This window comes from Myotis myotis, unplaced genomic scaffold (assembly GCF_014108235.1).
Source record: "Myotis myotis isolate mMyoMyo1 unplaced genomic scaffold, mMyoMyo1.p scaffold_m19_p_11, whole genome shotgun sequence".
Classification (NCBI taxonomy): domain Eukaryota; kingdom Metazoa; phylum Chordata; class Mammalia; order Chiroptera; family Vespertilionidae; genus Myotis; species Myotis myotis.
Window position 1 is genome coordinate 71,957,565 of NW_023416315.1, and position 15,298 is coordinate 71,972,862.

General features: G+C 37.5%; 1 protein-coding gene across 4 annotated transcripts in view; it reads right to left on the minus strand.

Annotated features, from left to right (window-relative positions):
* Positions 1 to 15,298, minus strand: part of CFTR (CF transmembrane conductance regulator) — a 208,143-nt gene that overhangs the window by 132,051 nt on the left and 60,794 nt on the right. For 3 of the 4 annotated variants that reach the window (XM_036328866.1, XM_036328868.1, XM_036328869.1), the window contains 5 exons: positions 12,045 to 12,134; positions 10,968 to 11,131; positions 9,780 to 9,905; positions 3,657 to 3,903; positions 1,951 to 2,043 (listed from right to left, as the gene is read on the minus strand). In XM_036328866.1, coding sequence (XP_036184759.1) covers positions 1,951 to 2,043; positions 3,657 to 3,903; positions 9,780 to 9,905; positions 10,968 to 11,131; positions 12,045 to 12,134 — 720 coding nt within the window. The remainder of the gene's footprint in view (positions 1 to 1,950; positions 2,044 to 3,656; positions 3,904 to 9,779; positions 9,906 to 10,967; positions 11,132 to 12,044; positions 12,135 to 15,298) is intronic. The other variant, XM_036328867.1, reaches the window with a different exon arrangement.

Below are 15,298 nucleotides of genomic sequence, written 5' to 3' on the forward strand. Positions count from 1 at the left end.
TTTTTGTTTCATCTTTTCAACTAGCTGAGTCATGGTTGACAAGTCATTATAACATTCTGAGCTTCAGTCTCCTGAGTTATTGAGGTAATATATATAAAGTTGTTTTGTATACAGTAAAGCAATAGTCACTCTTTAAAAAAATCAGAGGCAGTAATGATGAGTGGAAAAGGGCTCTGCAGTCAGAGAAACCTAAGCTAATCTTCTAGCTCCACCCTATCTAGTTGTATAACCTCCTTCTAGTAACTTAAACTTTCTAAGTCTCAGCTTCCAACACATAAATAGAAATTCTACTTACTCACAGGTTTGGAGTGAGGAAGGAGTCATATATAACTCATCAGGGACTTAACTCCTGGATAACTGGGTTGATGGTGACATCATCAAAGGAGAAAAAGAATACACTAGAAACTGGGGGAGTGATAAATGTGAAGGGCTTGAGGAGCATATAGAAAATTTGGAATACATACATGAAGTTCAGGAAAGTGGGGCCAGAGATTTGCATTTGAGAGTCATTAACTCCTTGTCCTCAAGGGTGAGCCCGGGTGAGGTCACCCACAGAGAGCATGAAATGCTAGGAGACTTAGGTGGAGACTCAGTGGCCCATCACTACTGAAATGGCAGGCAGGGATGACTAGAAGTCACAGTCTGAGGACACAGTAATGTGGAAAGTGAGGATACAGACAGACACGAGTCAATGGTTCAGTGAAAGGGTTGTAGGTGGTGACATTTGGGTCCAAAATCTGGCTTCAGCTCTTGACAGTTGTGTGAGCTAAGCCAGGTAACTTCACCTTTCTAAGCCTCCATTTCCTTATCATTGAAATGAAAATGTTAATATTACTAGCTCATAGGACTATTTTGAGAATTAAAGGAGACAACACATACTTACTTTTAGGAGAGTGAAACTGAGGACTTTTGTCCAAGAGTAGGAAAGCAATTGTTTGAAAATAGTTGTGGAAAATGTCAAATTTATTTTTCCTTCATACCTAGAAGGGCATTTGAAATTTCTAAAAGCAAAAAAGTAATATCAATCTGACCCACACACTTTTCCACAAACAACTTTGCTAGTCAGATAAAGAATTATTCTCTTGACCAGAATCCTAATAAAAGATAGTTTTAGGTAAAATGAAAAAAAAAAAAGAATTATCTCTTACCTATACCTTAAAACATGAAGTAAAGTGAAGTTCTGGTGATCATGTTGCTTATAAAACAAATTTAAGATATCGTATAGTATATAGAAATAAGACATTAGTTTCATAACTCCTATCTTTACACAGATATCAGTGATAAGAAATAGGAACTCAACAGGGCTTCTCAATAATCAGATATCAGATATTGCTTCATTAGAGGCTGAAAATCATTGATAAATATATTTTCTGACTTTGAGAAATATAAGGATTTTTTAATAATAAATTAAAATGAGCACAAATCATAGAAAACCATACATTGGTAGAGATCTCATACATCTTTATGTTGAATGGAGTCTGTAAAGCACTTGGACTGGAACTTGAGATCAGATAAGGTAGCATTTATTGAGGAATTATTATGTACATGGTATTCAGCTGAACACTTTACATAAGTCTGCCAGGTGAATATTAATATTCCCATTTTACAGATGGCAAATCAAAGGCTTCACAGAGTTCTATAACTCTATTTAGATTACACAGAGAACAAACAGCAGAACCAGGATTCAAATTCAGCCCTACCCAGATCCAAAATCAATGAACTTTGTATTACTTCCTGATATGTTATGTGAAACAAGTTATAAGACTCAAAAAAATGTAAAGAGGTTTCAATACTCTATTTAACATTCCTGAGCCTATATTTCTTAATCTATAAAATAAGTAGAGTGGTTCGCCTTCCAATTCTAACATCATTCTCATTGTCCATTAATATGAAAATGACATTCACACGAAAAAATGCTTAAGTATTTAAGTAAATTTTTTTAATTCTTACCTCTTCCCAGAAAGCTGTTACATTCTCCATCACTACTTCTGTAGTTGTTAAGTTATATTCCAATGTCTTGTACTCTTGCTTTTGTAAGAAATCCTGTTAATAAAGACAGAGCAAAAACATTGTTAAGTTATATTCTAATGTTTTATAGACCTTATAAAGCACCCTGCACTAGCGAATTCACCTCAATTGGGACAAAGAGAAAACCAGTATCTTTATCTTTATGTCAACCCCACCCCTTTTTTAGAAGCATCATTAGCATCACTTCTCTGGGTTAAGTAAGAATGTGAAGTTCTGATATAACTGATTTTAAGGCATCAAATCTTGATTCTAAAAGGGCCCTAGTAGAGACTCCCATTCACAGTGTTCTGTGGGCAGGTGGGAGCACAAGGAAGAATTAAGCCCAGGCATCCTGAAGTCTTCACCACCAGAGGTAATGAAACCAGCCTGGTCCTTGCCTCCTCGCTTTCCCCTTTTCTTCTCTACTTTTCTCTCTCTTGCTACTTCAATTTTGGTTTCTCTCTTTTTCTCTAATTTTTTTTCAAGATCTGTGTTCCTGTTCAGTGGGACCTCTCTGTCTCTGACACTCTCATTTTCTCATTTCTGGTCTATATATCTGTTCTCTCTCTCTCTCTCTCTCTCACACACACACACACACACACACACACACACACACACACACACACACCTGTGATGGTTTAAGAGAAGAAATAAGATTAGTCCAAGACCTGCTATGGTTTTGAGCTATACTCATCAATTTGCCTAAATTGCAAATCTCAAACACACTTTTGAAACATGATAAAATTAGGAGGAAGAGGACCCCTTTACTATATATTCCAACCCTTCAAAGGCAGGCTGAAGATACAATTTGCTGCATATGTGACATCTCCTCATTTTTAAATGCTGGCAAATAATTCTAATTTTTTCTTCTTTTTAATGTGAAGGTCAAATAAAACAGGTCTAGGGGCCAAAAGTAGGTCCATGGGCCACAATTTGCAAACTCTGGCCTAGATTAAATAATGGCAGGACCATTTAAAAGTGGCTCACCTTTCATCACCACCTTTATGTATGTCACAGTGATTTATTTTTCTGGGTTAAATATTTAAATAGTACTTTAAAAGTATAATAAAACATTTTCACCTGCATATTAATTATAAACATTATAACCACATACAAGTTCATAGTAGTGATTAAATTAGCTTTGTATAAACTTGAGTCTCATCACTTGAGGATTTGAGAACTTTTCTTCAGAGCTCCCAGCTACATCAGCATTGCTGGGATTTTAAGGTAATTCATGTGATATAAAATGCCGTTCACATCCACCATACTGCCCAAGGAAATACTTGGAAAAGCTTGAAGTGAATATTCCTAGAGTTAGCTGGAAAGTTCTTTAACTTCCTGGTAAACCTGCCACCATCTTTGTGCACATTTGTCAAGTGCATGAGAATAACCTATTGCTTGATGACTTGAATAAATTCCTCAGAATACAGAAACAATATTTTCTGCAATTGCTTTGACTTGAGAGGATCTCACAGGCTTTTATTTTATTTCAATAAACTTCCATTACTAGGGCTTGTTAGACCACATACAGACGTCAAGAGAGAAAATTCTGAGCATCAAACAGGCCCAAGACAGTCTGCCCACTATTAAAGTTCTAAGCTATTCTCAAATCATTGTATACAATACAATGCCCACTCTTGGTACGTTACCTGTATTTTGTTTATTGCTCCAAGAGAGTCATACCATGTCTGTACAGCCCAGGGAAATTGCCGAGTGACTGCCATGCGCAGAACGATGCAGAATGAGATGGTCGTGAATATTTTTCGAAGGACGACTCCTTTGATAAATGCATAGGGAAGCACAGACAAAAGCACCACAAAGAACCCTGAGAAGAAGAAGGCTGAGCTATTGAAGTATCTCACGTAGGCTGCCTTCCGGGTCAGTTTCAGTTCTGTTCTATAAAACAAAATAGTAAGATTTGGGATGTTTATTTACTTTGCATCTTGCAATCTGAACACAGGCTCACAAGGCTTTGTGCCCTGCGGCAAGTTATTTAACTTATCTGAGCCTCAGTTACCTTATCTGAAAGAGAAATAGAAATAAATGCATCAGTGTTTTGTCCATAATACCTCTAAATATTTCTAAACGATAACTACTAAGCTCAATTATTATTAAATTACTTTCACACCTTTATCACTTCATTATAATTAGTAAGATTAGTGGGACTTTGATAACTTTTTGTTTTTTGGTTGGTGTTTTAAGTGATTAGGTATAATAACGAGGACAATGTTATAAGATTTATAAAGAAAAAGACAATTCTGTGGTTCCCTAATAGGTTCTTAGCACTTTAGAAATTCTAGCTTGGCTTTGGGGAACACTAAAAATAGCATATATATAAGAGTGTTTCGAAGAAACCAAGATGGCAGCATAGGTAAACACCAGAGATTGCTGCCTCACACAACCACTTCAAGAATACAATTAAAAGACAGAACGGGCATCATACAGAACCACAGGAAGGCTGGCTGAGTGGAAATACTACAACTAGAAGGAAAGAGAAAAGCATGCTGAGACTCAGAGGAGCTACGGTGCAGAAGTTAAGTGCACAGGTACGGAGGCAGATGCGGAAAGGGCTGGCGGCTGAGGACACGGTTGGCTTTTTCAATTGGGAGGGAGTCTCAAACTCCCTACTGCTCTGAACTCCAGTTCCGGGCTAGTCTCTGGGGACCCTGACTGATATGGGGAGAGGCTACTGTCTGGCATCGTTCCCATCTCAAGGGCAGCTTTCTCTCAGAGGTGCTTGTAGCGATTACCCGGACAATGAGACTTGGGGCCTCTTAGGGAAGTACTGACGATCAGCCATAGCTGTTTGCTCCACCCTATTGATCCCCTGGGATCCTGCCCCGCCCAAGCTGTGCACCACGGAGGCTTTTGCAATCTGAAAATTACCTAACAAACTTGCAGCTGGCCCAAGGCCCCAGGGCAACTTGCATTCCTTCACAGCTGAGCTCCAGCTGAGTAGCCTCAGGCAAAGGCTAGATTAACACCTCCTGAAAGATCCAGAAACCAGTATACCTGGTGGTCAGAGTGACTCAGTGAGCACCAAAGCCCCACTGAAGCAAGTCTTGCCCCGGAGGGGTGTCTCCAGCACAGAAGTTCTCTCACTGCAGACACAGCTGATTCTCACAGCCAATTGGTCAATTCCTCCCAGTGATACCTACAACAATCAAGGCTTAACTACAACAAGACTGTGCACACAGCCCACAAGGGGGTGCATCAAGAGAGTCCACCTCAGGTAATGGGGGAGGCTGAGCCACTGGGCCCTATAAGACACCTAGCATAGAAAGCCACTCCATCAACACAGGGAAGCACAAAAAATGCAGAGACAAAGAAATAGGACACAAATGACAGAAATGGAGGAAAGCAAACAACTGGATATAGAGTTCAAAACCACACTTTTAAGGTTTTTTCAAGAACTGTCTAGAAGCCGCTGATAAATTTAGTAAGACCCTTGAAAAGACAGGTGAGACCGCCAATAAATGTAATGAGATCCTCAAGAAATCTAGTCAGACCCTGGATGTTATAATAAAGGACCAACTGGAAATTAAGCATACACTGACTGAAATGAAGGATATTATACAGACTCCCAACAGCAGACTAGAGGATCGCAAGAATCAAGTCAACAATTTGAAATATGAAGAAGCAAAAAACACCCAACCGGAAAAGCAAAATGAAAAAAAGAATCCAAAATTACGAAGATAGTGTAAGGAGCCTCTGGGACAGCTTCAAGCGTACCAACATCCGAATTATAGGGGTGCCAGAAGAAGAGAGAGAGCAAGATATTGAAAACCTATTTGAAGAAATAATGATAGAAAACTTCCCCTACTTGGTGAAAGAAATAGACTTACAAGTCCAGGAAGCACAGAGAACCCCAAACAAAAGGAATCCAAAGAGGACCACACCAAGACACATCATAATTAAAATGCCAAGAGCAAAAGACAAAGAGAGAATCTTAAAAGCAGCAAGAGAAAGAAAGTCAATTACCTACAAAGGACTACCCATACGACTGTCAGCTGATTTCTCAACAGAAACTTTGCAGGCCAGAAGGGAGTGGCAAGAAATGTTCAAAGTGATGAATGCCAAGAACCTACAACCAAGAATACTTTACCAGCAAAGCTATCATTCAGAATTGAAGGTCAGATAACGAGCTTCACAGATAAGAAAAAGCTAAAAGAGTTCATCACCGCCAAACCAGCATTATATGAAATGCCAAAAGGTATCCTTTAAGAAGAGGAAGAAGAAAAAAAAGGTAAAGATACAAATTATGAACAACAAATACACATCTATCAACAAGTGAATCTAAAAATCAGGTGAATAATCTGATGAACAGAATGAACTGGTGATTATAATAGAATCAGGGGCATAGAAAGGTAGTGGACTGACTATTATTGTGGGGGAAAGGGGTGTGGGGGATGCGGGAAGAGACTGGACAAAAATCGTGCACCTATGGATGAGGACAGTGGGTGGGGAGTGAGGGTGGAGGGTGGGGTAGAAACTGGGTGGAGGGGAGTTATGGGGGGGGGGAAGAGGAACAAATGTAATAATCTGAACAATAAAGATTTAATTTAAATAAAATAAAATAAAATAGCTTATGAAGGCAAAAAAAAAAAAAAAAGAGTGTTTCTCAAGTGTTAGCATAAGTAAAAATTTCCTGAGAAACTTTTTAAAATACAGTCTCAGGCCTAGGTTTCAGAGACACTAAGTGAGTGAGACTGCAGAAGGCAAAAAAAAAAAAAAAGAAAGGAAGGAAAGAAGGAAGGAAGGAAGGAAGGAAGGAAGGAAGGAAGGAAGGAAGGAAAGAAGGAAGGAAGGAAGGAAAGAAGGAAGGAAGGAAGGAAGGAAGGAAGGAAGGAAGGAAGGAAGGAAGGGGAAGAGAAGAGAAGAGAAGAGAAGAGAAGAGAAGAGAAGAGAAGAGAAGAGAAGAGAAGAGGGAAAGAAAAGAAAAGAAAAGAAAAAAGAAAGAAAAGAAAAGAAAAGAAAAGAAAAGAAAAGAAAGAAAAGAGAAAGAGAAAGAAAAGAAAAGAAAGAAAAGAAAAGGGAAAGAAAAGAAAAGAAAAGAAAAGAAAAGAAAAGAAAAGAAAAGAAAAGAAAAGAAAAGGGAAAGAAGAGAAAAGAACCCAAGTGATTCTGTTGCAGGTGGTTCTTGAAAATTATGACTGCAAATCCTGTATCCTCTTCTGATCGTCTAGTCTAAACCGCAATCTGAACCTTTTTTAAAAAAACACACAGAAAAGATTTAAGTGCTCCAACCAGAAGACAGAAGTGCAGAGGCCAGTGAGGACAGAGGACAATACTGCCTTCAACTTCGTCCCATTCTTACAGGACCATAAAATCGAGTCATGTGATTCTCCTGTTCAGCTCTTATAAGGGAAAGAGCAGTGGGGACACAGACAGTAGAGGGTCCTGGTGGGAGGGAGCAATAGGTGTGCCTGGCATTTGGGTGCTACTTTCACACATTCTTAAGTGTTAGAATTCAGAGGGAATCTTTTTTTTTTTAAGTTTAAAAAATGTAATCTTGAGCACTCTGATGAAGAAAATAGAGTTCAATGTGCCCAACCTAGACTGTGATTTATAGTCTAATGCTTACTTGTATCGAGTATTTGGCATTAAAGACAGATTATGATTTTGGCATCTCACTGGGGTTTGACTCCTGGCTGTGACAGGAAAAGCGATGCAGTCTTAAGCAAGTTGTTCTTCCCTCGGATCCTTCAGAACCCACATCCATAGAAGGGAAACATACAGCTTCCCAGTGGAGTTGCGGTCAAGATAAAGGACTTTACATCCGAGGGCCTGGCACTTGGAACTTACTATGTTGTCTTTAATCTTCATTCAGGAAAGACTAATATTGGTTGTGCTGATATTAATAAAATGCTAGAAAACACTGTTAACAAAAATGTTAACAAATCTGTCAAAATTGTTGTTGAAATGTATTCAAAACAGTTGAGGAAAATGGAACCACTGTACTATAGGGAAAGAATAATGGATTCAGGAAAATTTATAGGAATCACCAAGAAATCAGTGCTCTCCATAATACAATCATTCACACTTTATGAGTCATAAAAGTATTTTATCAGTTTCTTATAAAAAAATTGAAAGTGACTTTATTACCAGAGAGCAATAAAGGAGTAGATTATCTGTACTTTAAAAAGTTTCTCAGGTAAGTTTTACTTATGCTAACATTTGCACAGCCTTTAGCCCAGTTCAACAGTGGCCCAAGCTGAGGTAACTCCCCCTTTGAAGTACATCCTACCAATCTCTTCCAGAACATTATATTTGCTCTTCTGAATAGAAGCAATTCTTGCTTTCCCATTTTACGTCAGCACTTCCCAGCCTTTTCGGGTAATAATTTCATGCCAGATTAAGGAACTGGATTATACGAGTTACAACCAAGCATTTCCTATTAGAACTGGTCAAACAGAAATACAGAGCAGGAAGGATAGATATCATTATTTGAGGAACAGAGCAGGGGAAAAGTCAAGGAAAGTCAGCAAGCAGAAAGACCTGACCAAGAGTTTAACTTGACACCGGAGAAAACTCCTCTTCACTCTTGCTATGCCCGTGTTTGTAGGCACAGGAATGACCAAGGAGATAAGTGTGATGGAAAACACTTGCTATTGAGAAAAAAGACTTTTAACAAAACAATTTCCCAAGATCTTTAACGATGATGTTTCTGAAAAGAAAATATAATTCCTTTCCTGGATTTATCTTGAAAGGCATAATAAAAACAGGTGAGCAATACTGTTTAGGAAATAAATACCCTTTTACTCTTTCTATTTACATGGCAAAGGACTTAACATTTCAGCGTTTCTTTTGTTGTTCCAATCACACACCTGCAGCTCAGTTGCCATCACTGTCTACTGGAATCAGCAGCCTGAATTGCTGACAACCCACAGGCACACCATCCAAAAGGGCACTGCTCTTCTTTTTAGTGTATTTTTCCCTGTGAAACTCCCATGTTGTCCGTCCTGAAATTATTTGTCTTCTAACAGTGTATCTATTCCCACTGAATCTCCTAGAGCATTTATTTGAATGCAGTTTGTAGAATATGAACTTGACTAAAGAAAAATGGTCTCCTGGCTACCTTAGTTTATATTTTGCCAAAAATCATTTCAGTAATCTTATCTCAGTCGGCGCTATACTTTTTTTGCTGGATATAATCTTTACTAATCAGTGAAAAAAAGGTTATCTGAGGTGAAACAAGACTAGAGATAGGTGTCGAGTACTGACTACCTCAAGACGTGGTTTTCGTGACTTGAACTGACTTCCCAAGGCTTATAGAAACACAATGATATTACCCTGTGTTATTATTTTTAAGTTAAGGAAGAACAAACATTTTAACTGAAGGAAGCAGGTGTTGTTTCTTCATTTTTCATAAGCCATAACGCATAGATTAAGGAAAATATAACAATAGCCAATCATTTATTTGGTTCAGAATTGTGTACTTCTTACTCTAGCAGTTCCACTTAAGGTTGCAATCAGACTCCAGCACCAGGAGTGCTACTTTAGTCAAATAAGTGTATTAAGCACCTATAAACACATATAAGAGATTCTTTTGTGAGGTATAAATACCTTTCTAGTGAAAACACACCTGACAAACTATGTAAATCTACAGCCCATGAAAATGACTTTATGCCACTAACACATGAATATTTGAGATAACTTAGTACAATTGTTTGTCAGAAACTTCAAATATGAGCTAGAAGTCCACTGAAAGTCATTTTTGAAATATTAAACATTCACTGACTAATGATATTGAAACTATCTAAATGACTTACTGCCTTAGGTTTTCAATCATTTTTTCCATTGCTTCCTCCCAGCAGTATGCCTTAACAGATTGGATATTTTCAATAATTTCTGAGGTGATCACAAGTCTTTCATTGATTTTCCCAGCTCTCTGATCTCTGTAAGGCAATCAATCATTCAATTTAATAATTAGTAAAAACAAGTCACATTATGCACTAAGAACAGCTCAAGCTTTTAAAAAGTCATATTTCTTTGATTAAACAGCATTTTATTATCAAATAGATGAAAAAATAATAGCTACCACTTAATAAATGACCCCTATGTATCAGACGTTGTAGAAGATGCATTCCAAACACTATTCCTGATCCTTTCTGACAGTCTAGGAGTGGTGGCTATCTTTATTTTAAAGATGAAGAACTAGAAACTCAGTGAAGTGGCTTACCTAGATCACATAACTAGTAAAGGTGCACTCTGGGATGCCAGCCAAGAGCTAACTGACTCCAAAGTTTGTACATTTTCTATCATGTTCTAGCCGACAAACTCCTCTATCTAAGCAATGACTGGTATCACTGAGTCATTCTGTAATATAAAGTAACTAAGGCTTTGATGTGATAATCCATGAACCAGGTAGTAAAAGCTTATAAACTACCCAAAATCTATGTGTTCCTTTCCACTCAATTAATGTTTTATCCATTATACTCAAATCTCATGATCTACAAAAAATGAACTGGCTGGTGACATATTTATAAAGAAATTCTACAAATTGACAAGTAAAAAAATGTCCCATTGATATAGGAAGTATTATTTGCACCATTAAAATAATTCCTTGATGGTGTGCTCACCGCCCAAAGTCAATTCTCCTTCAGTCACCATTTATCCCCCCTTTACACTCTTTTACTTACCCTCACCCTCCTTTCCTTCTGGTAATCACTACACTGTTGTCTATGAGGTTGCTTTTTTCCTTAATCCCTTCACCTTTTCACCCAGTCCCCAAACACCGCCCCCTGAGAGCTGTCAGTCTGTTCTCTGAATCTAGTTTCCATTTTGTTTGTTTGTTTATTTTGTTCATTTGATTTCATATATAAGCGAAATCATGCGGTAAAAAAATAAAATAAAATAATTCCTTTTTAGGGACACCCAGTAAGTAATACACAGAGCAGTCCTGGGTTTATTGAAAATCTAATTTAAAACCCTTTCAAGCTATGGAAATAGAGGGCTACCTGTACTTCATCATCATTCTCCCTAGGCCAGCTTGAAGAATGGAGAGGACTATGAGGAAAGCAAGGCCACAGAAGGCGGAGGCCTGTAAGAGTTCCCAAAGCAGCCCCATCAGCAGCGTCACTTGTAAAGGCGCGATCCACACGAAATGTGCCAGTGCCAGTCCCTGGAAAATAAAATCACAGTGAAAACTGGTGATATTTTATCCCTCACCCCACCCCCCAAAAAATAGACAAGCACAGATGAATGATCTTATACAATCAAACACTTTATGATTCTCAGCGCACTAAAATCTAGGTATTCGTTACATAAAATTTATTTAATGTAAATAAAACACATAGCATAAAACACATAGCAATATGTATAAACCTTCTACACACAGACTAGGATTTCCCAAGGAACACATTTCAAGTTACTGCATTTTTATGTATGGGTTTTGTTTTTTTAATTCAGGGGACTTGACATTGGATCTCTTAAGTGTCATGTCAAGAATTTCTTTTAAATAACTTACTTCTATTTGGAAAAAGCAAGAGCCATGAGAGAACAAGGCTGTCCAGAAGCCCAGTCTCCACCAAGGCACAACTCTGACAATATATTCAGAATAAATGCATACTCAAAGCAGTAGTAATTTATCTAGCGCCTATTTAGGGCTCAATACTGTGTTAAAATTAAATATTGAAAATGCAAAGATCAATAGAACACATTATCTGTTCTCAAGGACCTAGCATTTATTTGTGACACAAGATGGCACTCACCAAAAATTGCTCAGAATATCATATTCAACCAAAGTAAATAAGTGATTTAAAGTATTAAAAGAAAACAATATCTGATAAGGATTGAATTTTGAAAAACCTCACCAAATACCCAGCAAGCTGAGGTGCCTCTGAGTTGGGTGGTTCCACAAGACCCCAGGAAGGCACCTTACTACACAACTTACCTTTCTCAGTTTTCAAAAACAGGGAAGATAGAGAGATGTGTTCTACTTAACCACTTATTACCATTATCTGATCCAGAAAAACCTTCAGGGTTGTACGATTTTTAACAATAATGCATAAAAGATTATATCAGTAGGTACATACTTCATCAAATTTGTTCAGGTTATTGGAAAGGAGACTAACAAGTTGTCCAATACTGATTTTATCTAGAACACGGCTTGACAGCTTTAAAGTCTAAAAGGAAAAATAGGAAGTTAGATGATGTTGAATAACCAAAGACAAATATATCCATAAGTAACATTATAACACAGCTGAGGTATTAGTTTACTATGTGTGTATTTTTAAGTAAAGATAATGAAAATTATTTTATGTTCACTTGGCTTTTTATCTTCTCAGATATATTAACATTGCTCTTCACAACAAATATTATACTGGCATGCCCCTCGTTATTTTATTTTCCAGCATCTAGACAGTAATAAGTATTTTTTGCTCCTCCAAAATGGAAATGCTCCTCCTAAATACTTATTTATACAGTGTGAAGGGCTTGTTTTATTGTTATAAACATGGAACCAAAGGCAGTGGAATTTTTAATTAAAACTTTGGCCTTGCCTTGGCCGGTGTGGCTCAATGGGTTTGGCATTGTCCTCTGCACTGAAGGATTCCCTGTTCAATTCCTACTCAGGGCACATGCCTGGTTGTGGGTTTGATCCCCAATGGGGATCATGCAGAAAGCAGCCAATCAATGCTTCCCTCTCACATCAGCATTTCTCTCTCCCTCCGTTCTCCCTCTAAACATCCATTTAAAAAATCTTTTAAAAAAACCTTGGCCTTAAATTTTGCTTGCAGTCCTATTGTAACTCTATTGAATAAAATTAATGTCAAAGTCTATTAAAGTACATTATGAACAACTGAATCATTAATAATTTTGTGAAAGATTATGCCACTAATATAAAATCTTTAAATTTTACCAAGAAATATACATCCAGCCGAAACCGGTTTGGCTCAGTGGATAGAGCGTCGGCTTGCGGACTGAAAGGTCCCAGGTTCGATTCCGGTCAAGGGCATGTACCTTGGTTGCGGGCACATCCCCAGTAGGAGATGTGCAGGAGGCAGCTGATCGATGTTTCTCTCTCATCGATGTTTCTAACTCTCTATCTCTCTCCCTTCCTCTCTGTAAAAAATCAATAAAATATATTTAAAAAAAAAAAAAGAAAAAAGAAATATACATCCATATACACAAAAAAAGAATTGTTTAGGCCGTGGCCGGTTTGGCTTGGTGGATGGAGCGTCGGCCTGCGGACTGAGGGATCCCAGGTTCGATTCCGGTTGGGGGCATGTGCATCGGTTGTGGGGACATCCCCAGTGGGAGGTGTGCAGGAGGCGGCTGATCTATGTTTCTCTCTCGTCGATGTTTCTGGCTCTCTGTCTCTCTCCCTTCCTCTCTGTGGAAAATCAATAGAATATATATATATTTTTTTTTTAAAAAAAATTGTTTTAAAAAAAGAATTGTTTAGTAGATAAATGGATTATGATTATAAAAAATTACAATCATACTTTGCCTGCAAAATTTAATAAGAATTGATTTTCCATTTATATGAAAGTATCCATCTAATATTTGTTTTAACTAAATTTCTCATATATGTGTTGAGCACTTAATAGATGCAAATCACTATATTTAAGGCTTCAAAGATTATTATTAAGATTTAAAAAAAACATAATTCTTGCCTCAAAGCAACCTAGTACAGGCTTATCTAAATATGATAAAGGTAAATGAGTTAAAGGGAGTAGAATATAATAGAGTGGTTGAGAGACAGTTCACACATCCGGTTACAAAGTGTGGGAACATTTTATTAAAGGGGTAGAATTTAAGATGGGTGCTGAATAATGAATAGCATATAGATAAGACCAGGTGAAGAAGGAATCAAGGCAATTAATTCCAAAACACTATTAGAGCAACATGAGGGTAGGGGAGGAACCCACTGAGCTGGATCACACATAACTTAGTAACAGACCCAGTCTCAGGGGACTGAGTTCTCCCTCCACGGGGCTCCATGTTAAGCACAACAAACACTCAGTGAATATGTTTCACTTTAGTTTTCTTTATTTTATTGAAAATCACAGGCAAAGCTAAATTTAGTTTGTACTTAGATTCATTATTTAAAATATAATTTGAACATGTCACAGTTGCAGATTTGGAAACAAAGCAAAATGTTGCCCTATTACAAAATTTGGAATACTGCAGAAAGAATTGGTGGTGGCCTGCCACATGGATGAAAATGGTCACCCAAAGGTACCGGTTTACCTTAGGGACCAAACCACAGCCACCTGGAGATGCAATTGCATTCTTTGGCGATTATATCAAAGAAGGCTAATGAATGTGGCTAGATAAGTAAAGCAAACTGGGTAAGAACAGATATTCAATCATGAGAAAGGAGGAGACGACGGCTTCTAACTTTTCATGAACACATTCTGGATCTGAAAGCACATATATGTATTACTGTATTTGTGCTAAATGTTATATGTGGGGACTTATTTACAAACTAACCTGCTCCTTCTTTGATCTCTCCTCCCCTTTAGCCCAAACCATTTCATGATTTTCTCTTCCTGTTATAACATGGTTTCTCTTGCTACATGATTTCAGTGCTATTTTCCCTAATACTTGGAAAACTGCTCACTTCAAGGATTATGATTTATCCGTTCTAGAAAATTTAAACAGGTTTTGTACAATGTTCTCTTCTTTTTAGGTCTTAGTTTCTTAAAATCCTTTATCCATAGAAGAGGGGTAATAGCTCCTACCATAGAAAGTTTGGGAGAGGCTCAAATGAGATAGTATACCTAAATCACTTAGAAGCTTGTCATGCACGTCATTAGCTATTACATATTATGACAATAAGAACTTTTATACTTTTAAAACTGGATTCAACTTTCTTTAACATGCTTGCTGCGTAGATTCTACTTTCTAAATAATCTATAATAATAAAAGCATAGTATGCTAATTAGACTGGATGACATTCAGGACAAAGCCGGGGCTGTGACCAAAGCCCGGGTCTTGCAGTGGGAAGCTGGTGCCGGCAGCTGGGAGAAGGAAGGCCTACTCTTGCACAAATTTTGTGCATCGGGCCTCTAGTATCTAATAATTTCTTCACAAGTAAAATTTCTGGATCAAAATAAAATTTAATAAAATTGCTGTTGATTTATCACCCATGCTTTCCTGGTCCTTGTGAACTGATAGACTGCAGCTGAGGTGGTTTAAGTAAAATGTGGACTCCATTTTTTTTTCTTGTGCCTCCATAAAAGGCTTCCTTGAACAATAAAGTATGGCTATCAAGGTTTTACAACACAACTGACTTTGCACGTATATTCTAGAAGTGTTATGGGTTATTTGCTAGAGGTAATTT